At 42.3% G+C, this 26284-nt stretch overlaps 2 protein-coding genes across 2 annotated transcripts in view; both read left to right on the top strand.

The window, feature by feature from the left end:
• arhgap29a (Rho GTPase activating protein 29a) overlaps window positions 1-25190 on the top strand; it is a 33191-nt gene extending 8001 nt beyond the window's left edge. Inside the window, exons 3-23 of the mRNA XM_079292506.1 lie at window positions 6857-7000; window positions 10017-10113; window positions 10880-10952; window positions 11433-11493; window positions 11918-12064; window positions 13545-13609; window positions 13715-13825; window positions 13934-14014; window positions 14611-14820; window positions 15641-15778; window positions 15941-16131; window positions 17802-17971; window positions 18557-18685; window positions 19746-19844; window positions 19967-20130; window positions 20976-21164; window positions 21688-21825; window positions 22143-22378; window positions 22582-22885; window positions 23017-23125; window positions 23259-25190. Coding sequence (XP_079148632.1) covers window positions 6857-7000; window positions 10017-10113; window positions 10880-10952; window positions 11433-11493; window positions 11918-12064; window positions 13545-13609; window positions 13715-13825; window positions 13934-14014; window positions 14611-14820; window positions 15641-15778; window positions 15941-16131; window positions 17802-17971; window positions 18557-18685; window positions 19746-19844; window positions 19967-20130; window positions 20976-21164; window positions 21688-21825; window positions 22143-22378; window positions 22582-22885; window positions 23017-23125; window positions 23259-24196 — 3794 coding nt within the window. The 3' untranslated portion in view covers window positions 24197-25190. The remainder of the gene's footprint in view (window positions 1-6856; window positions 7001-10016; window positions 10114-10879; window positions 10953-11432; window positions 11494-11917; window positions 12065-13544; window positions 13610-13714; window positions 13826-13933; window positions 14015-14610; window positions 14821-15640; window positions 15779-15940; window positions 16132-17801; window positions 17972-18556; window positions 18686-19745; window positions 19845-19966; window positions 20131-20975; window positions 21165-21687; window positions 21826-22142; window positions 22379-22581; window positions 22886-23016; window positions 23126-23258) is intronic.
• A 971-nt stretch (window positions 25191-26161) lies between these two features.
• Window positions 26162-26284, top strand: part of LOC306794289 (retinal-specific phospholipid-transporting ATPase ABCA4-like) — a gene marked incomplete at both ends in the record, with an annotated part of 46835 nt that continues 46712 nt past the window's right edge. The window contains 1 exon segment of the mRNA XM_079292328.1: window positions 26162-26227. Coding sequence (XP_079148454.1) covers window positions 26162-26227 — 66 coding nt within the window.

Here is a 26284-nt window from a genome sequence, read left to right as displayed (position 1 = left end):
CACGAAACACACGCAGCAATACCCTTGTCACTCTCTTGAATCTGCTTCTCCGGACTGATTATGGCTTCCTGGAACAAACCGTGTCTTTTCATCTAAAGGACAGAATGTAGGAGCTTCTCAATCTGCATATTTCATAACTAGCAATGAATGGAGAAAGGGCTCATATATGCAGGAGGCCACATGGCTTTAGATGTTTAGTCCCTTTCATAGGACTAGCGGGTGTCGATCAGCAGTGCCTCCTCATCCCTGAATACCTTCACTCACATGTAAGGCCGTTGTCTGCTCCAAGCTATTAATTGTAACCATGGTAAGAAACAAAACAGTGCCATGTGCACTGGTTTTTCTTGAATTCTTCTTTATCTTCGAACTGAACCTATCCTTAAAATGCTGTCCCAAATTCTGTCCCAATTCCCTTCTTATAAACATTTTACCAAATGAAATGCCTTGACAGTTATGAGAGTAAGTTTTTCTAGTGCAAGCTTTCAATCACACAAAGCCAATTCTCTCAGGATTAGGATACAAGTAAAGCTAAACAGTGTCCTCTTGTTCTCAATGCTGTGTTTCTCTCCCCCAACCTCAGCCCCCTCACCTCCCAGTTCTGCCTCTTGACAGGTATACTAAAGGGGCCCATCTTTGTACTTGGTGGACAGCTTTCCCACCGCTCTGGCCTGCTGATGTTCCTTTGCCTGCATTACACATCTTGGGGAGCAACTGTAGTCTCTTCAGCCTAATGCCTGACCAGTTTGGCTGGCAGCTCGAGGTTCAACAGTGGGGGGATTTGCAGTTTCTCTTAAAGAAAGCATAGTTGGAATGCCAAACTTCAGAGCTTTGCATCAACAGTGATGGTGGTGGTGAAGGTGGTGATGTGGGGGGATATCCAGAGAGAGAGGTTGCCTGTCTTTCCTCACTGTGACAGACGGTTCCAAAGAGAAATGAAAGAAGGGGGGAAAACAAATTATTCACTCCGCACTGGGTATCTCATTTATATGCAAAAAACTAAAGTGAGAAATATCCGAGGGTAAACGTGTCTGTTGACTAGAAAGAGATCTTGGAACCTTTTGCCTGGCCATACTTGGATTTAAGGATGATTGTCAATTGGTTATTATATCGTTATTAATGAATTTTGCAATGTGTTTTTATATCTTGTGTTCCTCTCTCGCAGTCAAACTTAATGTCACTGCATTTCCTAAATTCAGCTTCCATTATACATAATTTTTCATTTACTTTTGGTCCTCTGAGCTAATGGCTAACAAGCCTCACAAAGGCAGTAGCCTGCAGAGTGGGAACATAAAAGCCCCCCACCTAGGTGGAAGGTGCTGTGTGTCTAGCCTGGGGCTCATTTTTAAACACCAGCTCTTTGTGCATGCAGTCATGGGAAAGAGAGCTTCAAAGGTGAAACAACAGGGAATGCTTCGGCATGAGCATAGAAGTCTGGGAAGTCAAAGTTCTCCTGCCTTTTTACCAGCTGCATGTAATCTGCTAATCCGTCGAGTGGACCGCCGGTGGTCTGTCGACAGAGGTGGACCAGGGCACTGACCACAGGAAGTGGAGGAGGATATCAAGGGTTGTATGGGCCACCCATTGCAGTGACCCTGCCCAAGTGTTAAAGGTTAAGTGGACCGATTTTGCGAGACCCACTTATAGTCAGGACAATAGGTCAAATTTCGACTGAAACAATAAGGAATGTTTTCGCAACGCACATAAATACCGTATTAAAGATGCAGTACTGGTGAGTGGGTAATATGAAAGAATGTGGCATGTCACCCTAGCCCATTGAAGAAGAATCCATTTGAACAAAGCAAAGGTTATTGAGTCACGTAGTGATTGATTGAAACATTTGGTTGCTTGTCTTTTCAAGAAGGGGGCAAGTCTCAAAGGAGCCCCTTGAAACCTAGCCATACCACAGCTTTTGATGAATGCACAATTTCTTTGAAACAACTGCTACTACAGAGTTCTAGTTGGTTATTTAGGGGCGAGTAGCTGGAATGTCCAGCTGTGATCTGACTCAATAGGACACATTGAGAGGTTTTGATTGCCATTGGTCATGGCTAGCCTGTCCAACATCCTATTTAGCCCCCTCTGCCATTAACCGCTTCCATTTGATCGGACCTCTGCAGACCCTGTTGTAACATGTTTAGTGATTTCACACTTGCTTTGTGAAAATAAGCACCCCTCCGATCCCTCAAATGTTTTTAAGCATAGATAATACATTGCTCCCATGATTTGCAATGCATGACTGAGCATAGCTAGGTCCAGAGCGAAAGGAATGTTGCCAAGTCATATTGTGTCAGGCCCTAGTTGAAGTTTTGTGCTACAAAGAATCAAGTCAGTGATGCCAAGTCTCCAAACTGAGACATTTCCTCATGGTGCACATCAACAAAGAGCAACGGCATCTTTTTTAGCATTGATGGCCTTGCGCAACAACAAAAACTATATTTATTATATGGTAGTCTACACCTTGTGGGCAGTTACAAACCTTTTCACATTGAATGCTTTGGTCTAATATACTTTGTCCTTGCCTAAATGCCAACACAACACAACCATTAAACAAACAAACAGTGTAAAGACTCAATGCAAAAAAACATCAACAACCATGCAGGTTGATATTGGACCTGCAGAAAGACTTGTACTTGGGTGAGATACCAAAGATATAATTTTACATTATAACACTCTAGTGGCCTGTCGGTCAGCGGTCAAGAATATAGAGCTGGAGAATAGTACTATGGCTCCATGTTTCATGCTCTCCAACATCGCCTCCCCACATACTGCATGGACTGAATCAACTATCGTGAGTCTACGGCCTTATCTTTGTATATGTGTAGCTCCATAACATTTAACGGTTGGAGAGTCTCTGTTCCAGAAGAGCATCAGAATGTTTTGGTATTGAGGTGTCATCTCGATGGTGAGTGATCCGACAATGTTTTCATTATGGATCCCCCTCCACCCCTCGCTCCTGCAACTCCCGTCCCCACTCCCAAACAAGAGGCTGGAATGTTGGGTTTCCATGACGCTAATGAAGTAAAAACCTGGCAATGTCTTACTGGCAGACCCAGAGCAGCTCCTGATCCGCGGCCTCCTTCTCATCAGGTCTGATCCCTCTGTAGCCTTCATTCACCAGAGCTTATTATGCCCAGGAATGTCTCTCACTCGCTCCTTCTCTCATAACCCCCACTACAGCAGGGATGTGGGGTGCAGGGGTAAATTTGGGACAAATCCCAAGGGAGCGTACTACCCCAAATACCAACCAAAACTCCTCCCCTATCACTCCGACCACTAACCATCACACATGGACAAAGACGCACACACAGCCACAAACACACACTCCAATCCCTCTTTCCCGTGAAAAGTGAAAAGCTGCCGTTGTGATTTATTGTTCCATAAATGCTTCATGTGGCAGGCCCATGAGGCGACCAGGCCACTGTTTGCTAGTGGCCCCAGGGACAATAGTGAGTTTTCGGCACTTAAACAACTCATGCAAAACTCAGTGGTCTTCCCAGGGGAAAGCAGAACGATCTTCCCAGCAGCTTGTTTGTTTTCCAGTTTTCAGAAAGATATTTGCCAATTGAAACATCTTCTGTCATTGCAACTTTTTCCACCACATTTTCCTTTCCAAACTTTATTTTTCCTGGCAATACCACTGCTGAAACGTATTGTGCTGGTCAGATGTTCCGTTAACCGCCCCTCCCTGGTGGGAACGAGTCTTCTTCTTTGTGTCTCGTGCAGAATGGCAGTTGAAGGGTTAAATCATCAGTCTCTGTACATTATCCTGTGTCCTGCTGGGCCGGTGGACGCAACCATAATGTCTTGCTAATTAGCCTTCATTTAGGATGGTCCAATAGGCCACACAACCGCCATTGAAGACTGGAGCCCATGGAGCTTTGCAAAGGAAGACCCTCTGTCTCGTGGGCATTCATGGTTTAGGCTTGTCCTTAATAAACCTCTAGCTTGCCCAGGCTTGGTGCCTCCAGGACTCTGGATTCAGTTACTCGGTCGATGAATTGGGTGTATAGCCTGTGTAGGGATGATTTAGGCCATTGTGTGTTTTTGTCATTGAAAGGATAATGTCCATAAATGGGATCTAAACTGACCAGGACCAATTAAGGGCTTATTGGTTGAAGCGGCTCATTGTAAACTTTGACCCATATCAAATGTTTGTGGGTCCAGGTCTCTGTATAAGGCTGTGGGAAGACTGGTTCTGTTACAGTAAAGGATTAACGCTGCAAAAACAGGAAGTTAAGGGAAATGTATATATGAAATGTATTTCTAATATTAAATCATTTTTAATATTAAATAAAATACTTTTGTTTGTTTTAAAATGTAATTGTTTTACAACTATGAAATCTGCTTTGTGTTTTATGTAAATGCCACTTCCTGTTCCGATTTTGTTGAATTTGAGCCATATTATTCAGAAAACACTGTTCAAAAGGTTTGTTTTGGGAGCTGAATACAAGAGTACATGTCATACCACTACAAAATCACTTGGCACATTCTTTCTCTTTTACACGAGATTGTAATTAGAAAATGGCTGAATCTGTAATCCAAGGGACCAGTGAAGAGAATGACCTTCTCTATACGCCCATTTGCATTGATTGTATAGAAGTTTTGAGTCTCAGTTTGATGTGAGGTTGTGCCAGAAGCACAACACTGGCCGTTTTCCTGCCTCGTGGGGAGTTGGGCAGCTGAAACAAAAGAACGAGAGGCTTTCATCATCAAAAACCACTAGGTCCTTGGCACTAGAAGGAGCTGTGCACGACATCTGATGAAGATGGATGAAGATGGTCGCTATGGTGAAGGATAGGACTCTCCAGGTCCTGAAGCTTTTGGCAAGCTAAAGGCAACAGCGCATGTTGGCATGTGGTAGTGGAACAGTCTGAGATTTGTGCCGGTCTTATGTAATCATTTTGGTGTGTCCTGTGATTTCAGTTGGTGTGTTTGTGTTGATCTTTTGCAAGTGCTTGATCTTCACCTGGAATTACATTGTGGCCACCTTGCAGTACTGTTTCTCTGAGTCATTGCACCGTACCCAATCACTCCAGCTCTTTGGGTTTATGTTAAGTGGCCCATTGTTGATTTGCAGGGTGTGTTGACTGAATGCGTGTATAGCCATTTGGCACATTATCATTCACATTCATTGAGAGAAAAAAGAGGCTGCCTGCCATAGTGCTATAAGAAAGTTGAAACATGTGAACAGAAAATATAAATATAAGTATGGTGCTCTACAGCATTTTGTTGACAGTTTGCGGGGAGATTTTGCACATTGTCTGCGCTTCATACTGGTTGTTAGGTCATTGTTCTGACCTGTTGGTCAAATTTGAACTTGTCACCTGCTGGTCAGTTGGTGGTCAGTTGGCTGGATTTCCAGGACAGGACTCAGCTAGTATTGTCATGGCGGCCACACAGACGCAGCATTATTAGCCCCACTGGCGGCACTATTTGTCCCACTCCAAAAAAGAGGGCTAATGAATAAAAGACTAAATGGGAGACAGCTAAAGTCTTTCTGATCCCCCTACCATGAAGGGGTAATCCAGGGGGCGATCGTCAGCACAAAATGTGGCTTTGACTGCCTGTAACCATTCTGTGTGTGTGTGTGTGTGTGTGTGTGTGTGTGTGTGTGTGTGTGTGTGTGGGTGCGTGCGTGTGTCTGTGTTTTACCTTACTTTTTTCTGTTTACTAGAAAGAGATCTGACTAAGAATAAACTAATTTATACACATAACGATGATAATCACATTTAAAGCATGACAAACAACCTGCCGAGCAGCCTACTGTGTATTAAGTGAGATTACAGCTATAGGACCGGAAACATATTTGAGCAAAATGCCAATAATATCTGTGTGTGTCTCCAGTTCCCTCTTGTGTCAGTGTGTCAGACCCCTGTGACACTACCCTGCAGTACTCAATATGTTTCTAATGAGTAGCAAACAAAAAACACCTGAACCGTAGTTCATGTACTCGTTTCCATTTCCTCATTCATGACCTCATTCCTCAAGAATGTCAAGAGCAGATTATAAAGGTCAGCTGATAGCGAAGTGCTTTTTGTCCCTTTTTGTAAATGGTGGTGACTCACTGTTCGTAAAGTTGCATCTACTCCACTCAACCACATACCTGAGATGCCATGTTTCCTTTGGTTAACTAGCTAACCAACTGCTAATTGCAGACAGATGGCACAGTAGGTCGTGTTTAGTTATGCACTTGGCTGTTAGGCTAGCACCATTTCAGTTCTTTGTGTAGGTTTGCTGAGTTGTGTGCAATCCCTACGCCGTCGCTACTATTTGTCTGTGCAACTACACCATAAAGCAATCTGTCATGGCTGCCACGGTCACTCTTTCAACCAACAAAGCTGGAATGTCATGTAGTAATCCTCTTTTCCAATGATGTTGCACCATTCATGTAAAGCAGGGAGAGTTCTAAATAGCTGGGATCTAGGTTCAGTCTGCTCAGGTTCTATAGCACATGAGTCATTGTTAAGCCTCAGTGTTGAAATACGGTACAAGTCCCATCATTTTTCAGACTGAAGACACAATTCATGGCAGGAAATAGTACATTGAAAGGCCATTTACGCCCCATGTTCTACAGCATAACAAACCTGGCCAATTGCTCAATGACGTGTAGCAGAGAAACACTGGACAACACTGATCTCTTATCATCTCATGGGTCGAAGGTTAACCAGGCTAATGGATAATGATGTAGTAGCTGTCAATGATATTTCAGTGGACACTGTCAGACGATGTTTTTACCGTCTTCACCAATTCCATCACGTTAAATGGTTAATTGACAGCCCCACTGTGCTTATTACAAGATAGACTGAATGCGACGTATACATTAACTGTTTCGCTAAAAGTGTCTATAACTTTCCAGAGCACCAGGACTGCCTCCATCAGGCGGCGCACGAGCGTCTCGGGGAGCTGCTGCGAGTTCTGAAGTCCATAATCGACAAACACCAGAGTCTCAACTCGGTGGACATCCTCAGTACAGCTGGAACAGTCATCGCCACGGTCAAAGGTGAGCATGAACACCAGATCTCCCTTAAAAACACACGCATAACTCACAGCTTTCCTGTGAAACATACCAACCACTCCTCCACTCTTCCCTCGGCCTGTTTTCTGTCTCTGCTTATCTAATCCCCCCCTTCTCTAATGGCAGTTTTCTCTCCTGGACATTCACGATTGCCGTGTCCTCTCTCTCACACTGTCTTCCCAAGTCTGACAAAGAACTTTCCAGGGAATGTTTCTGAATAGTTTTCCTATTGCTTCAAAGCAATGTAGCCCCTCAGAAGTCACTCAAGTGCTTAGAATGCAGCAGCATGCATTTCAAACCCCATATAGAGAGGAAGAAAATAATATTTGGGAGTAAGATACCTCACTGAGGAGGCAGGGAGAAGCGGGTGTCCATTGTGCTTTGTCTGCCAGTCCAGAGGGAACTACAGCGAGGAATCCTATTCAATCTCATTCTGAGATTATGATCTGGCGTGCAGGTCAATTCTTAACTTGGCCGCCACACAAGAATCCCCCGAGTGTACCTCGTCTCAATTTGCATTGCAAAGAAGGGCATGAAGAGGCTTTTTGAAGAGCTTTCACTTAATGGGGAATGGTGACATGTTGAAGTGAACAAAGCCTGAAGAGGCTCTGTGTATGAATGAAGCTCACCTTAGCTGAAATATTTGGATTATGTCCACACACGCATGGGTGTGTGCCATAAACGATTATGTGCACACAAGTCTCCTTTTGCAGTACCGTGACCATTTGTGTGCCATTCAAAGATGTTGATGCACAAGAGTATGACCTTTTCAATCACGAAGCCCTAGAATTGACAGCTTAATAGGCGTTCTGTAAAGGCTTTTGATGTCGGCTCTTTGATATTGACTTAATTAAGAAGAGTAAAATTTTCAGCTGTTTTTCAAACTTGTCATATTAATAGCAACTGGTTTAAGGGCACAGGTGTTCAGTGTTATTATTGAACAAGTGCTTATGGTAAACAGCCAATATTGCTAACAGTTACACTATCTGTAATCATGTCGTCTTCATAATTCTGTGCAGTGAAGCGTGCTATGACGTCTTTTCTGCCACTAGGTGGCCTGAACCGCTCATTCCTTGACCCTCACACCGGGACAAGGTGATATCAGATGTACACGCCAATATTTTTCACAGACAAATCTCAACGCTGCGGGTGTTACACAATGTGTTGCTGTAAAATGATATGTCTCTATTCATGGAGGTGTGTCATGTGATCAGCAGGCTGTGTTTGGTACACATTTAATCTTTTCTCTAACATTAAAATCACATCACAACCAGGTGACTTTACATATAATAGAATCCTGTGATTTAGTTTTTTTGCCAGTGGAGTATGTATTGCATTTCTACTTCATCACATTCCAAGGTGCACCTCAACACAAGAGGAAGTTTTATCACTTCCTCCATCCTGTGACACTTCATATCCAGTCCCATGCCCAAGTTGCTGTGCATTCCCATTAGTCTGCATTGGAGGAGAATTTCCTCCTGGACCTGAATTCCGCGTAGGACTTTGCAGCTGACGAGCGTTTTTGAGAGTGTTGTGCTTTTCCACTGAAACAATACCATTTTCCCCCGGTGATGTAACTTCCACGTTTGGACCACTGGTTGGGGCCTGAGCATTGTATTCCAGCAGGCCTCAGGATGTCCTGTTGGGGGTAGGGGTTGGATAGAAGAGGAGGAGATGTAACCGCACAAGAGAGTTGTGTGCTTTGAATGGTGGTGGCTACCGTAGCTGGACTGGGGGCCACATGGACACTGGACCTCCTTTTTGGATCCTTTTTGCACCCTTCCGACATAATCTTAACACTTCCTGTGCCTCTGAGTGAATAATTTATACATTGGATTTATTTCTGTCGAGTGCTCCTTTTGATGGATAGAGGAACAGACAACTTTTTGGATTCCCGTAAAGAAAAATAACTTGTTTGGTGGCGTGTTTAAAGTGTTTGGACAGAAAAATCACCTGGAAGTATTGGTTACTGTAATTATCAAGGTGTCTTGTTTCTGTTAAACAGAAGTAATGCTGAAGAAAGTTTTGAGGTGGGTAATTGGTAGTTTTGTCATTTGTAGCACAACATAAAACTCTTTCCGAAAGACTTGTATTCGATGCGTTTAGGCTCCTGAGGAAGCATCTTATCATTCGATAGGCGTTGGTAGGCAGGTGCTCTTCAACTTTCAAGGACTCTGCTAAAGAGTGAAGATTTTAAGCGCTGATGCTGTTGGGAGCAGTCTTCCTTAGATATTCGAGAAACTATTCAAGATAAGTTGGAGGTGGACTCATCCCAGCTTGAGGTTTCTCAACTGATTCCTTTTTTCTGCCTCCGTTACAAAGACAAGATACTTTCCAAACAGGTCAAAGCTAAGCTAACTGAAGACAGCTGGTTTTGTATTTAAAATGTCTACTCTGTGGGTCTTTGAACTCTAGACATCTCCATTGTTCTATTGGAAAGGAAAGGCTGAGGAAATCATGGAGGCAGCAGAGTGGTCAGTGACGTCACTGATTTATTGCTCGGTGTTTGGACGCATTTTCTGAGCATCTCTCTCCCAGTTTATTTTCTCTCTGCTCAGTCAGGACAGGAAGTTTATTGTGAAGACTGATTACAGCCGTATTTATACTGGTGTTTTTCCCCCATTCTGTCTTCAGTCATCACTGTGTTTAGACTTACAGCAGGAAACTACTGCCTCTCCCGATTACAGCTGAATATATACACTTGCCTATCTTTGCTTATCTTTTCTGAATTAAGGCACAATTTGTTTTGGGATGTCTCTGAGGGATTTTCAATTTTAAAATGTCTGCACATTTGAGATATGGAGATCTTAGCATGATTTGAAGAACATATTTGTGTTGACTCCAACCTGTGCATGTTGACGTCATGCACAGGTTGTTGAGTCATGAAACATGAGATTCATACCTGCAACACAGCTCTATCAGAGGTGCCAGTGCAAGATGTCTTCTGAATGTATGGTTCAGGTTTCCACCTGCTCAACCCTACTTATTCACTATTTGACAGGGGTGAATTATAAGGAGGTGAACGAGGAGAACAAACACAAGCTTTTCGGAGAGATCTACGCTGCTATTGACACATTGGCGTTCACCTTTGGCAATGTGTAAGTATTATGTCATAACTGGGATTGCAGTTACCATTGCTTACTTCACTTCTGTGGGCTTTCTTATGCAATCAAACTGCAGACAAGTTGTACTTTTATTGTTAATGTTCCAAATGTATTTGTTCCCTCTCAATTGCATTCATAATTTAGGTACATTTGCATTCATATAGCTCATTGTAAACAATCCAGAGCAAGACAGTAAACGGGTTACATAAAAGCACAAATATTTAATACACAATAGTCATAACATTTAGTGAATGAATGAACTACAACTATTTCTGTGTAAATACCAGGCTAATGAATATGTTGCATGTTTCTTCATTTCAGAATTAAAGTGGCACTCCAACGATTTTACGCTTTTCAAAGTTAAGAAAATGAACCCATGTCATTTTGGATTGGGCTTAAAGCTTTACATTTTTAATCATAAGTCTTTCATTACAAACTGCAAGAGTTTGAAAAAAAAGTTGGCATTTAGAATGCAGGGAAGGTCTAAAGAAACATGCTGCTGAGTGGCATTATGGGAACTGTAGGATCCCATGTTTTTGGGGGCTTGTGTATGCTAGAGACTAAAAGTCAGCATATCTCAGCCTCTGCCGAATCTATTTAGACCATTTTTAACCTCTTATGTGAGTCCACCTACTTTATCGAAGATCAATAGAGTCCACCTTTAAACTAAAACGTAAATGGTTTCTGGAAATCTTTATGTTTAATCAATTTCATACTTTCTCAACTCAGTTTATTGATTTGTGTCTCTGTTTTCCTTCAGAGTGTCTGACTTCCTTATGGGAGATGTAGAGAATGGATCGGTGTTGGGGCTCCCCCTAACTAAGAGAAGCAGGGTAAGAAAAGTACAATATATGTTGTGTAGTTCTGTCCATCACCCCCAAACAAACGGTCTACTAATTCAGCACAAGTGAGGTATCAAATTGTCACTAACCCCCACCAGAACTCTACTTGGCATCACAACTCAAAGGCTGATAATAGTATATTCATATTGCCGTCATACTTAAACATACGTTTATTGTTAGTTCATTCAATATCCCATGAACTCCAGGATGTGGCCTACTGCCTCAGAGTTCAGAGTTTAGGGGTTAAGTGAACGCTTGCTGGCTGACGCATGTTTCCAAAATGGTCTAGCTGGAAATGATGAATTGATGCTTTGAATTGTTGTTTTCCTGTTGTAGGTTTCATAACATCTCTAAGGAGAGGTCATTGTTCTGATAAGAGTTGTTTAAAGTATGTTAGCAGAGCGTATCGTGCTTTGAGTGGGAAATTAATCCTCCTCATTGTTGATTGATTTTTATCCGTCTTCCTTTCAGTCTTTTGAGAATCTCTCTGCGGAATCTGGAGGATCCGGCCCTGAGAAAGATGATCCGCCAGGTAAGACAGATCTCTATACTCTGGCACTGCTCTACGAAAGTGTTGGGCGGGGGAGGGAGGGGGGGAAGAATGTAATCCTGGCAAATGCAATTCGTTGATCTGCTGTTTCTGCTTCATCATTCTGTGTTGTTTGGGCTGTTTCACTTTCACTGAAGTGTTGTGGGGTTATCTGGGGTAAGAGCAGAATTAACTCTCAAGTCTTAATTTCCAGCCACCTCAATCACTTATGAATACATCCAGCAGTCAGAGTCCTGTCAGCATTAATTATCCTCAGATGGTATTAGCTCATATCGCGCTCACCCAAGGTGACTCGCTGACACGGATGCAGCAGTGGTGATAGTTGCATGAGCGTTGGTCGCTGACCGTCATGCTTAAGCCCAGGTTTTTACAACATCCTTGGTGGGGGTCGCTGTGGTTTTCACAGGGCCGTCACAGCCGGTTCGGGCAGAGGAGGTGGACGGGATGCTGCAGCGGCAGGACAGCGGGGTGGAGTCGGCGCTGCTCTACGCCAAGGCCTGGTCCAAGTACACCAAAGAGCTGCTGGCGTGGGTGGAGAAGCGTCTCAGCATAGGTGAGTTGGGGCACAGCATTTCTGACATGTAAGGGAGGCAACAGTGAAGTAGCGGCTATCACACTGATCAAAAGTCAGCTGTCATGTGTTAGTGTCATGGACCATGTACTTAACTTTAGTACGTCATTATATAAGTCTGGGTAGTCACGTCAGGGAATCTTTACGAGATGTTTTCATGTGTAGGTCATGCACAACATCTTAAACACTACAGTAAAAGTAATAAGAGGTTTCTCATTGTTGGGACTAATGGGACACCTTACAGATGTGTTTTTAGAGATAAAAACATCCTTCTAGTTTCAAACTGCAAGTACAGCATTCTGCACCGTGAAGCTCAAACATCCAAGTGACGGAACAATAAGCAAAGCACATCTTTGTGCTTTGAGTTTGGAGTTGTTTTTACCGGCAGTTTACGTGTTTACTTTCAGTAATGAAACCCAATTTTGGATTCATCTAAAATATTAAAATGTTGTTATTCTTTTTAAGCTTTGTTCAATTTCAGAGACGTTTACTTTTCAGCTGTTTTTGGTTCATTTGTTCAGTTAGTCGCGAGCATTGCTCATTGATTTTTTTCAAGAGAGGTTGCATCAGGTACTTATCCATAATCGGTGTATTACTACCTACAGTAGGTGATTCACTGAAGTCACAAAATAACAAAAAACAACTAACCCATCGAGGCAGCATTATACCAGCATCTCCCGTGTTCTGTGAGGTGAAATTACTGTTTTTGTACCACCTTTGTCTGGCGGCTTTGACTAGAGCATAGTTAGTGACTTATGTTCCCCGTCTGAAAGGGCTGTCTGCAAGATAAAGGGGTGAAAATATTCTAATTATAACTTTGCTGCTACTCCTGAATACTTCTCTAAATTAGGGTTATGCCAACCGCAATACACTGACGATGGATAAATACCTCGTACAACCCCACTTCGAAAAATCCCAACTATCCCTTTAAACTAGCCAGAACCACAAATGTGGAGTTTAATTAGGGGCCAACTTCCTGAGAAATGTTTCTCGATCACCTGAGCTGGACTTAGAAGTCTTATCAAGGCTCAAGGCTCAAGGTTGAGTGTGAAGTGTGAGGGCTTTTGTTCGGCTCTCCGGTTAATGAATGCTCTCAGTCTCATACTTAGTCAGTTGGCCAGTCAACACAATGTCACAAAGCACTCAGTCAAGCCGTACAGAACATTTGTTATCGGGCAAACATACCTGCTGTTTGTTTAAAGACATCAACATTGGTTCATGGTTTATGTACTGATTAATTATATCAATTTGTATCATGACTCCAGGACATTGTGTGCTTTAATCTGCAAATGCTTAAATCATTTTCAGGTAGTCGTTTTTAAGGAAGCTCCACGAGTTGATACAATAACGGAACTTTGGCACACTGCAAATATATGCACACACATAATTGACCGTTTGTATGCCAGTAGAGAGTGCTGTATATGTTGGGAAATTCAACTAAACTTGTGTGGTCTATTTGCAGATGTTGAGTATGCAAAGAGTTACGCCAAAATGGCAGAATCTGCCAAGACACTTGCAAGTCAACAGGTAAGTTGATGATGCAGGTAATTTGACTTGCACCGACATCACAGCTTTGCTGCCGCCTTCTCGCTGTCAGGGATTAACGTTTCGACTTTCTTCTTCTCATTTAAGGAATTCATGCCTTTTCGTGAGATCTACACGGCCGCCTTCAAAAATGACATTGAATACAGCCAGCTGGTACTTCACACTGCAGCAGTACTCCAAAGCAACAAATACATGCAGGTAATCCAGCAAAGCAAACTCCAGCTGCATTTCTGAACGGACACTTGTTGGGGTTGTACAATGGAAACAAGAGGACAGACTGACTGTGTGTGGTGTCTTTCTTTCCAGCCTCTCCTGGCCAGAAAGAATGAGCTGGACAAACTACGAAAAGAGGTCAAAGAGCAGTGGCAGAGAGGGCAAAAGAAAATGGTAAGTCGATTGCCATGAAGGCTTTATTCTGTAGAGGGCCACACACAAATGCACACAGAATCTTTCCCTGACCCGGGGGCTCGGTCCAAGGTAGCTCTAGAAATGCCTGAACCTAACGTATGCAAAAGCAAAAGCTTTTGGTTTGCCCGATAGTCATGCAGCCTGCCAGACAATCACTCCATTCCACATATGACAGAACAAGCATCATTAACTAAGCTAATAACACTCTACAATTGTAAATGGTTAGCATTTAACTAATTCAATTAAATTAAACATTTAATTAGTTCAGCGCCCACACTTGTCATTCCAAAATAAAACCAATCATTGAACTATTGTTGCGTACTGTATGTAATACTGTATACATTTCAATGGTTCTGGATAAAATTGAACTGTTTCAATGGTTGTTAAGTAATTATTACAGATTATTATTAACTTAAAAGAGGATATAAACTTAAAAGACATATTTTTGACATATATTTTTTTTTGTTAGCGTTGTTTGACTAGTAGTGGATTCTGTTTTATTGGACGGATCCGGAGGCAGAGATATAGTTCTGTTTGTCCATCTGTGTTTTAACTTAATTTGTGTGTGTCTCCAGAACGAGGCAGACGGTGCTCTGAAGAAGGTGCGGCTGCTGCAGGTCCAGCGGCAGGAGGAGTATGAGAAGGCCAAGGTGTCCACCAGCCGCCTTGAGGAGGAGCAGATCGGAGGAGGAGGAGGAGGAGGAGGAGCAGCGGCGGCGGCGGCGGCGGCGGCGGTCAAACAGCTAGAGAAGAGGCGCAGGCTGGAGGAGGAGGCCCAGCAGAAGGTACAGCACCTCTCCCTGCTTGCCCCGTGGCCCTGTTAATGTCGTACATTGTAGATTTCTAATGGCCCCTGAGTTAATCTTGTAGGCTTCTTTAAAAATGTTGTTTCTGATGAATGACGTTTTTGTTTGTTGAAGTTGGTTTTAATGATATGATTCGACCTAAGTAGCATTGTTTGGCATTTCAAAAGTCCATTTTACTCAGAAGCATAGTGATGTGGCCGGTAGAGCTGCTAACAACAACTTGACAGAAACTAAACGCATAAAATAGGAACCCAAGTACGACTCACACGTTCATGTTTTGCTGTTCTTTGTTGAAATGTATTCGACATTGAAAGTACAGAGAGACAGAAAAAGGTGGAAAGTCATAACGAGGATTCTGGGCCAAGCTCCAACATTTAATGCCATTGCCACAAATCAGGCTCCCCAGACCACAGGGACTATCCCAGTTGCACTATTCAATTACATAATGCCAATTAAACTGTTGCTAGCCAGGTCAGAGTTTATACAAGCTGTTGCATTCGTTATGACCTCATTATCAGCTCTCAGTTTTCTGTTTTTTTGAAGACAAAGAAAAAAACAGACATTGGAGTTTAGACAAATGGATCTGTCTGGTCTGCAAACTATCGGACTTAAAGGAATTGTTCTCCTGTGACACTAAAGATAGAAGTTCATTCTCAAGATCTTTAGTCATTTATTTGTTTCATCAACTTTAGACCATGTGACTTACAGCAGTTGGAACTAAACTGGCTCAAGTCAAATCATATAAATGTGATCAGTCATAGAGTTGAGCATTTAATGATTTGTCTCCTTTCTGTTGAAGGCTGATGAGGCCAGGGAGCACTGCAAAGCATGTCAGATTGATGTTGGGGACAAGAGAGTCGATCTGGCCAACACCAAGAGTGAGATCATCACTCAGATCCGAGAGATGGTCTCCCAGTGCGACCTCACCCTCAAGGCCGTAAGTTCCGATTTGTTTACTGAAAATGTTTGTCACAAATGTTGTTTTTAAAATTGTAGACCAACTTGAATAACAGAAATGACATACTTAATCTTGGACAGACTAAGGAGGTGGCACTCAATGCCTTAGGCACAGGTTAATGTTGCATGGTCCTTGTTTCAGATGACGGTCAATTGGTTCCAGCTCCAGCAGGCGCAGGTTGTGTCCCTTCCTGTCAACCACCAGAGTCTGTGTGAAAATGCCAAACTGTACGAGCCGGGCCAGCGCTACATCGACTTTGTCAGGGGTCTACCCACTGATGGGCCTCGCCTGGAGTCCCACTCGTTTGATTCTGCCGTCACACAAAGCACAGGGTGAGACATCGAGACGCTGCTGCAACACACGTGTTCAGTGGCTCGTGTTATCATTGTGGGGTTTACAGGCCATTTAAGCAGATACTAAACTCAGATTGTTTTTTTCTGTTCCTAAAAGTTAAACTGTGCAGTAAAATGAATCTTTCACTTTGAGAACGTATATGTGTAAACCTAATCACAGTCCATCATATTACAAAGTAGGTAGGTATACAATAATGAACATAATAATATTGGATGCTTATAAGTAAGCCCTCTTAGTTATCAGTGTTTATATTTACTTTCTCTGATTATAGAGGACTTAGTTATTTGTGTGAGACAGATACATTGGTGGCTCACAGAGGGCTTAACAGTTTATTTCAATCTAATTTAATTCATTTGAAATGTTCTATCAATTTAAAAAGATTTTCAGTCATGTTTTTTATATCAACAGCTTAAAGCTTGCATCTTAGGATTCTGTGGGAAAGTTCAAAGTTGAACATGGTAAACAAGTGGTTGTAGATACAGTCAAATAACTGTAATAGCCTGTGACACTGTAGCCCTGTAGGTGAGAGCTGAGTGATTGAGTGAGAGCGCTTGTTTTGGAAAGCGTAAAACAATTGGGGTGGCCAGGGCTTCCTGCGGAAATGACTGCGGTGGACTTATCATCAGTTTCGCTTCACTCCTGTGACCACCTCTCGTTTTCTGGAGCTTTCAAGTTAAATACACAACGTTGTTTCTGACCACCATGGAAAACATGGTGGTCATTTTACATTTGGGTGTTGTTCAGTACCCAGTTCTTGTGGTACGTGGTTAAAAATAGCAGTGTTTCCCCCTTTGAGTGAGTTGACACCGATTTGTGGTCTCTCTCTCTGTCTGTCATGCACACACACACACACACACACACACACACACACACACACACACACACACGCACACACAGACTGATGGAAATGAGAGAGTGCTTTGTTCTTAGTTAGTTTTCTCCCCTCACCCCTCAACTCTGATCCCTCTGATCAAAAGAATTCAGCTTGGGTGAGAGAAAATGAAACTCAGACACACACATGCTCGCATGCATCCACAGCATTGTTTTTCAAAAGGTTAATTATAGACCGCTGACCTACATACTCTATATTGTGAGAAACATTGGGATACTTTGGTAACAATGACTGGCCTGGATTGCACATCGGCCATTTACACGCCTATCAGCTAATCATCGTTAAACACACATTAACGGCTGTCTTTGGTATTGAGGTGGGGCTGATCTCAGGATATCATCGTTATTCAGTGCTCTGTTCAGTACTGACGGAATTAGGAAATATGCTCGGTGATTTGATCCCGCAGTATAGGTGTATAGGTATATACAGATACAGTTCTAATTTAAATTAATCTAGAGAGGGATGTAATTGTAAGACAACAATTCTAGACTGTATTATTGCTGCGCTCAAATGTGAATGCTGTGAAATGTCATATACTTTGACACAAAACAGTAAGAAATTTGATTAAATGGAATTGTACTTTTGTTTACTTTGTTCTGTTAAGTTGATGTATATGTTATGTAAAGCCCTCTGTGACACATTTATTATTTTATTCTATATTGTCCAAATTGACTTAACCTGTTTTTTATTATAGGGTAGAATGTCCCAAAGAATATAGTTAAATAATTATTTTCATTCCATCATTTTCCTCCCAAGGATGCTATTCAACAAGCGCTTGCTAAGTGGCAGCCACTCGTCTCACAGTAACCTGTCACAGGCATCTGTGACCTCTGACCTCCTCGGTGCAGATGACATGGAGAGTCCTATCACTGCCCAGCATGCCAAGATTGCCGAAAGGCACTCCAACAGTAGCATTGACATCCAAGGTACGCAGGTTTACATTTAGCCTCATAGCTCCTGTTCTTATATAGTGTCTTGTAATCTGTTAAGCAAGTACCTGTTGTTTTAGTTTAGAGAGACTATTGAAGAACAGACAGAGATCATATCTTCTACATTGCCCAACATGTTGTGCAGCCATGTACTAGACTAGACAATTTGCTTTATGAGTAACTTGCAAACATTTTGAAATAGGCCAATTTTAAGTGAAAAGATAGCAGAAGTAAACTACTGACAATTGGCGATCGCACTCTGGAGGCTTATTGGTCATTTAGGTGTTGTTTTAGAGATGCAACACTCTGATCAAATGAAAGAAATTGAGGAACTCTATGTAGGCCTGTAACCAGAAAACACAATCAATAAAAACAGAGATATGCACATTGCATACCCACTAAAACAAGTCCAGTTATGACTTATATTTCAAGGGTCATAAGTCATTTATTTGTATAAAAACCAAGATTTCAGTAACATTTATGTTTTGTCTGCAATGAAGGAAGAAATGCAAAAGTTACATTTTTACAACACGAGTGGGCTGTAATATCGTGTTTACAGCGTTTAAATTTGTCTTCATCCAGGACTCCGGGTTCAGGCCTCGTTTCGTCCCTGGGCCTCGGCCAGCCAGGGTGGAGGTATGTGCAGCGACTCGGAAAGTGTTGGAGGGAGCAGTGAATCCCGGTCTATGGACTCACCCACTGCAAGCCCAGGTAGGGTTATTCAGGACGGCAGCTTTAATTTAAGAGTTACCCAAAGTTCACCTCAAACTATCATTTTTGTCTACCTATAAGTTCAATTTAGCTTTTTTTAAATGACTAAAACTAGTATGTTTGTAATTTATGAATTGATTATTGGCTTCAACCACATTTGCATACACTATGTTGTAATTGGGGTTTGTTTTTCTTGATAGCTTATGAAGAGACTAATTATATAACTGCATTGATCTTCTGCATAAATCTTTACATGCTGTTACATTTGAGGTGACAAAAAAAACACATTTACCGCCCAGTCAAGAAAGCCAAATCACTTGGTTTACCCCGGTTGTTGCACAACACCTATTTCTAAATTGTAAGGTAGTGTCGGCCTTGTGTCATTGCCAAAGACACCACACATTGCAGGAGATAGACAGGACGGGCATTCCTCAGCGCTGACTGTCTGAAATTGCCCCTGGGGCTTGCAAACATTTCTTTTTCTATGAACTCGATGTTCACCAACTTTGTTATGTCAGAGTCAAGTGGCTTAGCAACTACTGACAATGGTGCCTCTTTGTTGAACAGCAACTCTGCTGGTCTACAACGCACGCAAACACATGAAATGGTAGTTTTGGTGCAGGTTGAGTTTTATATTGTGTTCCCTTATCAGGTGGGCTTTTACAGCTGACACTTAAAGATACACAAATTCCACTGATTAAATATTAAATGAGTAAATTAGCAATACATCAAGAATCCCTGATGAGCCTTCTTATTGGGCTCATTAGAAAATCAACCACATTATTAAAATGGAGCCTTTTGGAAATGACTGACCAATCCATGGAGGTGTGAATCGCCAACCATCCCCCACTGGTAATTTGATTATCAACAACATGAAGTTGACCACGCCTTTTCTCTTGGCACTTTAAATTCAGGAAAGTTGGCCCAGTCCAGCTCTCAGTAGTTCTCACTCCCAGTCCCACCACTGCAGCGTAGACCACATGAGACAGAAACAAGTAGAATTGTCTTTCTATAACAGTGGCGATGGTGACTTACTGGTGTGTCCTGCCTTACTGCTCAGGAGACTTCAAGAGGAGATTACCCAGAACCCCCTCCACCGGCACCATGTCGTCTGCTGATGACCTGGATGATAGAGAGCCTCCTTCACCCTCTGATAACGGTGAGTCAAAACGGAAAACTGGAAACTTTCTCAGTGGGATTTAAACGTGTTCCTCCACTAAATACGAGAAGAAAGGAACTTGGCTTCTAATGATTTGTTCTTTCTCTCCCTCCACTCTGCAGGTTTGAGTGAAATGGCAATCGAAACAGCCAGCTCCCCAGGTCCCTTTAGAAACACCCAGATGTCCAAGGCGGCTCAAACCCACAAGCTGAGGAAGCTTCGAGCGCCATCCAAGTGTCGAGAGTGCGACGGCCTGGTGGTGTTTCATGGAGCAGAGTGTGAGGAGGTAACCTTGTTTTTTGTTTTTTTTTTAGTTTTTTTTTTTAGAACTAATGGAACAAAACACCAACCATGAGCCCCTATTTGGACCGTCACTAAATGTAGTGAGTCCACAGCATTCAGAGTATTTCAAATTCAACATGAACATTGCCAAAGTTTCACAATGGCGTCTTTATCACTCATGGTGAGCAAAAATCTAACAAAAACAAAAGAGCAAGACCACCTCGTCCCTCATCAAAACTTTTGAATGAAGGGAAACATTTGAAAGTGGCCACAGGCTCTCCTCAGAGACCAAATCCACCAACTGGTCTCAGTCGGGGTCGGGGCAGTGGAAACTGAAGACTTTTTGTTCCTTTTCGAAAGGGGTCGCCTCCATCTCCCCTGTGCCCCCCTGTTTATTTTAGATCCAGTTTCTTTCCATATTTACTAGATACACTGATGATACAAAAGACCATAACAGAACGGTTACTGGAAACGTCTTTTTTTTTTAAATGGGTTATGTAATGGTGGTAGACACATTGACAAAACGTAAGAATATGGCTCTGCAGTTTTCTGGAATTCTTCCATGGCATTGGTTCAATGGGTTACCAGACATGAAGCTTTCCTTGTTTTCATTTTAAGGCGTAGTTCACAACGAAACTACTTTTGAGTGCACATCTTTGTGCCCAAGCTGTAAAGAGTAGATATGGTTGTGTAACTAATAACTTAAAACTTTATCCTGGTTTTATCCTATTGCTTTTCCTACTATAATGATCAAACTTAAGTTCCACCATCTATTTTCATCTCTGCCTGTCAGCAGTGTGAAAAAGTCTTCCACTTTTAAACCCAAGATACTTTTCAACATGTTTGCAGTGTTCCTTAGTCTGCCATAAGAAGTGTCTGGAGACCCTGGCCATCCAGTGCGGCCATAAGAAGCTCCAGGGGAAGCTCCATCTCTTCGGCATTGACTTCACTCAGGCAGCTAAGAACAGTCGGGACTGCATCCCCTTCATCATAAGGAAGTGTACATCAGAAATTGAGAACCGAGCTCTCAACCTAAAGGTAGTTTCAGTGAAATATGAGAGATAATAACGTGTGATGACATTGTTCACTGTTAAAATCCTGTTGTTAGGATGTTGCTTCTTCTAATGGTTTCTCTTTGGCGTCCCTGAAAAGGATACTGTGACAAATGTATATAATGCAGTGGTTGGGTCGGTAGAGGCTGTCAGTGTTAATGTCAATGATTATTATAATGCTTCAAGATGAATGTTGTTTTCTCAGGAATAATGACGTACTAGTTACATTTGCAAATCCTGGCACCAGATTGCTGTTTGCACCAAATGAATGCTAATGAGCTTCCTTGTTAAAACTGAAAATTCAAATTATTTTGAACAATTCTTTGACCCACATTGCATTCTTGAACCTGAAGTTTGCTCCCATTTGCTGTAAATCCATAAACTGAATAATGTACAGTGTATCATATTAATAATAAGCCGCAGTAGATAACCCAGTTGTGCCGTGGTGATCCTAAAAAATTGCGTCTAATTTTCCTGCGTTGAATGGCTTTTGTTTTTGTGCTGTGAAGGGTATCTACCGAGTGAATGGTGCCAAGTCTCGGGTAGAGAAGCTTTGCCAGGCCTTTGAGAATGGAAAGGACCTGGTGGAGCTCTCCGAACTTTATCCCCACGACATCAGCAACGTACTCAAACTTTATCTGAGACAGGTGGGCTGCCTTTGAAACCTTATCCTTTGCAGAATAAATATTGGGTTGTTGTAAATTTACTTACACCCGCAAACAGGGTCATCCAAATGAGGATACGAGTTGGTTAAATGTGTGCTTTACAGAACAAAACCACTGCAGTGGTGTTTATTTGTCTGTGTTTATTTTTGGTACATAACTCCCCCTCTCATCCCCCAATTGCTTATCTCTTTTCTAATTCTGTCCCACTTGTCTATTTACTCAAATGATTCAATTGTCTCTGTTTATTATTAACTTCCTTGTTTCATTTGTTTTTCTTCCTCTCATACTTTCCTCTGCAGCTTCCAGAGCCGCTCATCCTGTTCCGATATTATAACGACTTTATCGGCCTGGCCAAGGAAAGTCAGAGTATCATTGTGGAGGAACTGGAAGCTTTGAGACTCAGTCCCACCCCAGTGACCCCGGCCCAGGTCAGCGTGGACCTCAACCGGGTCCTCTTCAAGATCAAGGACCTACTGAGGCAGCTGCCACCAGTTCATTACAAGACACTGCAGTTCATGATTGAGCATCTGCATCGGTACAGCAGCCTCAGTCACATAACCCATAAATCACGTTTTTGATAAATGCATTTATTTAATCGGTCATTTTACAAGTAAGGATGTGAATTTTAAGCTTAAAGATCTCAATATGTAATAAGTCATTCAATAGAGAAAAGATGACTTTGAACAGGTCAGAATTTAAAAAATATAATGTGAAAGCAATGTCCCATCCTCTCTCCAGGGTGACGGAGCAATCGGAGGAGAATAAGATGACAGCCAGCAACCTGGGTATCATCTTTGGCCCAACCCTGATCAAACCAAGGCAGGCGGACGCCGAAGTCTCCCTCTCCTCACTGGTGGATTACCCGTATCAGGCGCTCGTTGTTGAACTTCTGATCAGACACTACCAGATGATCTTTGACACCCCCCTCAGTCCACTGAGTCGCACCTCGCCTACAGAGGCTGACGCTCAACCCCGCCACGCCCACCAGGAGAAGGAGCAGCAGCTGAGCAGACACTCAAAGTCGCTGGGGGACATTAAGGAGGTAATTTGTTTTTGTGCGTGTAGCATGTATCAACATCCTATACAGCACATTTGTCAATTCGTCTTTAAACATTAAATGATAGATTAACGCTTTGTTTTCTGTCCTTATTCTTGTCTGTCTTACCATTACAGCAGAGCTCTAAGGTGTATAAGAGGCAATCTTCGATAATTCCTTCCTCCCACTTATTGTCTGAGGTTCAGAAGACCATGCCCCGCCTCAATGGAAGTGACTTTGAACCTGGTCAGTATTGTACAACGATAGGTAACTCAATAATTCTTTTTTTTGACACCGGCTGCTGGATATTGTCTATATGTCCACAGCATTTTACTTGATATGTTTATGTTTAACCTATTGTTGATCTCTCTATTCAAAGTTGATGAAGTGGATTTTGAGGCCTTCAATGGGGTTTTGTCATCAGTCGTCCCAGAGGTCCCGAAACCTGGCCTCTGTCGTTCTCAGCATAGCGTCGTCGCCAGGGTCCAGCTTCGAAACCCTCGCAACAAACTCTCCTCCCGGCCAGTGAGCCTGCCGGCTGAACGGATACTCAACCGAGGCCAAGTAGACGAGAATAACACGCGGAACAGCACCGACCAAGATGACAGGAAGGGAGGTGGTCTCGACCAATCCATTGAAGAGGTGGACGAAACTGAGAATACAAAATTGCGAGCGGGTACACATTACCGGGGTACATTTATTGACACCCAGACGTTACGCAGAACTTGGGACAAACAGTACAAGCATGATGTTGCTTCCAGGATAGTCAGAATTGTCGCCAGTTCTCCCACAGAGAGTACAGCAGTGGATGCCAGCAACGTATCGCCTTCTGTACCCGTATCTTCATCATCTTTCTCCCTTGGAACTACTAGGCGCATTAGCACCATCTTCCCGAACGGGCCTTACACTGTTGCAGTGCGACCTAGCAGGACTTTAAGAAGGGAGGACAATGTAATCAAGTACGATCCTGTCTCAACAGTTTTCAGGGCTCCCAGAACTCTACAGCCCCCCCCAGGGACCTTCTACAAGCCCCCGTCGGGGAGCAAAGTAAAAGCGCTGCAGAACTGTGCATTAGCTAACAGCGCAGAAGAAGAAGATGAGGAGGAAGATGATGAGGAGGAGGAGTTGGGGATTGAGATAGAGGTCTCTGTAGATGAGCCTCTTGAGGAAGACGATGAGGCCGAGCAGGGAGCCATGTCACAGTCTCCCAGCTCTAGCCCTGAGGAACTGAGCCCGGACCAGGCCAAGCCAGTGTACCAGAGACTAAGGCCCAGGCGCCTCCAAGAGGTAGAACGTCGAGAGGCTCATTTTGTGTGAGTCATCAGAGATATAAAAAAACAAAACACTGCTCCCAGGATGTGTAGGTTAACAATGTGTGCCATATTCTAATATACAAAGAGTAACACACATCTGCAATTGACTTTGCAATTTGCTTTGATGGTGGACAATGTTAGGACAATTAAATCTACCTTCGGTCCTCAACAGACGAGATGCACTTACAATGTTGTATATTCTTCAACATGATTCACCGATATTTCATTTACCAATCCCTTGCCCAGTATACTCTGGCACCTGGTCAGAATATTTATTTTAAAAAAACTTTAAACTGTGCAATTACATTTTTATTTGAATATTTTGTACCAAGTCCTTACAGGCTCACTATGTATGTTTATATACCAAAAAAAATCTATGTTTGAATTGTTACAATAGTGCATGTAGCCACAACACTGAAAATAGGTTTGGTGCACTTATCGGCACTCTTCCACCAATCTTTAAAGTAATGTTTCTACCTACTTGGAGTCAGAATGTCTTTTGAACTGTTACATTTGGGTTGTAATTAATAATGTTGCAAATCTTGTGTATGAAGCAATATAATGACCTTTGTTAAATGCTGTACTGGGTATCTGCATTGACATTTGGTGATGTTATGAAGCACCAGTTGCAAAGGGTATACATCCACTTGTTTTTATACTGTTGAACTTGTATGGCGTCAACATACACTGATCTGAAAAGCTTTTAGAAATGCCACTGGATTGTACAATGGTATTATCGTTCTTATTTTGATATAACTTTTACATTTCTTAATAGCCAAAGCTGTTTTTTTCTTTTTACAACTGAATTAGTTTTATCAGTAACCTAAACCTTACAGCTTCTCTGTAACAGGAAGTGCATCATTTATTTACCGGTAAATGGTATCTGTTTTTCATGGTAATGTACAAGATTGACAGAGTGTTGAAAGGTTCAGTGTAAAAAAACAAACAAACAAAAAAAAGCAGGTACATGAAACACCCTTTTGTAACTTATTAAACTATATCTGACAAATTCCATGATAGTCTGTCTTTTTCCTTCAGAAATGTAAAACTTGCAGCAACTTTATTTAACCAAGAATAATTAATTCCATGTTTACTAGAAGTTAGGCAATCGTATTGTATGTTATACAGTAAACTGATTGATTTACCAAGCGCATGGCAGCCTGTGGATCTAGAGAGGTGCTACTATTTGTTAAATTGCAATTAAAAGTTTCATATTAATTGTTTACCAGTTGTGGGATTATAACAGGTGGGATTATGCTGTATAACGTAGGCCAGGTGGTTAGGTCATGTAGGCCTCTGCTAATACTCATCTGTTTGTAGTCTCCCAGCACTGAGAGAGAAGATTAAAATCAATCTGCTTAACAATTCATTCATGGATTAGGTGTGTAGCAACCCTAAGGAGCACTCTGTGTAGAATATGCAGTGTTACACTTTATGTATTGGGTATCGCTCTATGGTGCAAGTGTTCTTCTGAGGTAAGTGCTATGTCATTCTGGGCTATAGCCATGCTTTGTGATTTATTCAATGTATATTTAATTAGTAATGTGGTAGCCATAATATTGAACAACAGTTGTTCCTGACCGAGATTAAAGTTAATTTTGTTACACGTACCGGGACTGTGCGATATTCAGTGTCGTGACTTTAACCATGAATAGTACTGAGAGGACGTTCAGAGCAATAGAAAGGTTTATTCTTGTTATGCTGACCATGTGAAGTGTCTTGAGCTCATTAACCTCATTACAGAGCTTTTGCAGAGCTTTTGCTAGCATGGCGCACTCACAGCACGAATGGACGGACACAGGACTTCATCCACAAAATCTAGCTTTCCAAATACAAATCATTTTTTAAGTCCTAAATGTTTTTGTAGAACTTGAGGTAGCTTCATTAAGCTCGTAAGAGTAATGTGGACTGGTTGAATACAGGTTTGTTGGCTGGTGCCAGCCCCTGAGGGGGTAGAAAAAGAGCGACCATGGGGGCAGGAAAAGAGGTCAAACTCCTGCTGTGGAAGAATTTGACCATCCGCAGGAGGCAGAGGGTAAAATCCACTCCACCATCAATTATACACTCCATTTATCCCTCTGGGGGTTGCAGC

This window comes from Melanostigma gelatinosum (genome assembly GCF_949748355.1).
Source record: "Melanostigma gelatinosum genome assembly, chromosome: 20".
Taxonomy (NCBI): Eukaryota; Metazoa; Chordata; class Actinopteri; order Perciformes; family Zoarcidae; genus Melanostigma; species Melanostigma gelatinosum.
The sequence above is the reverse complement of the archived record's forward strand: the minus strand, read 5'-3'. Positions and strand labels throughout refer to the sequence as shown.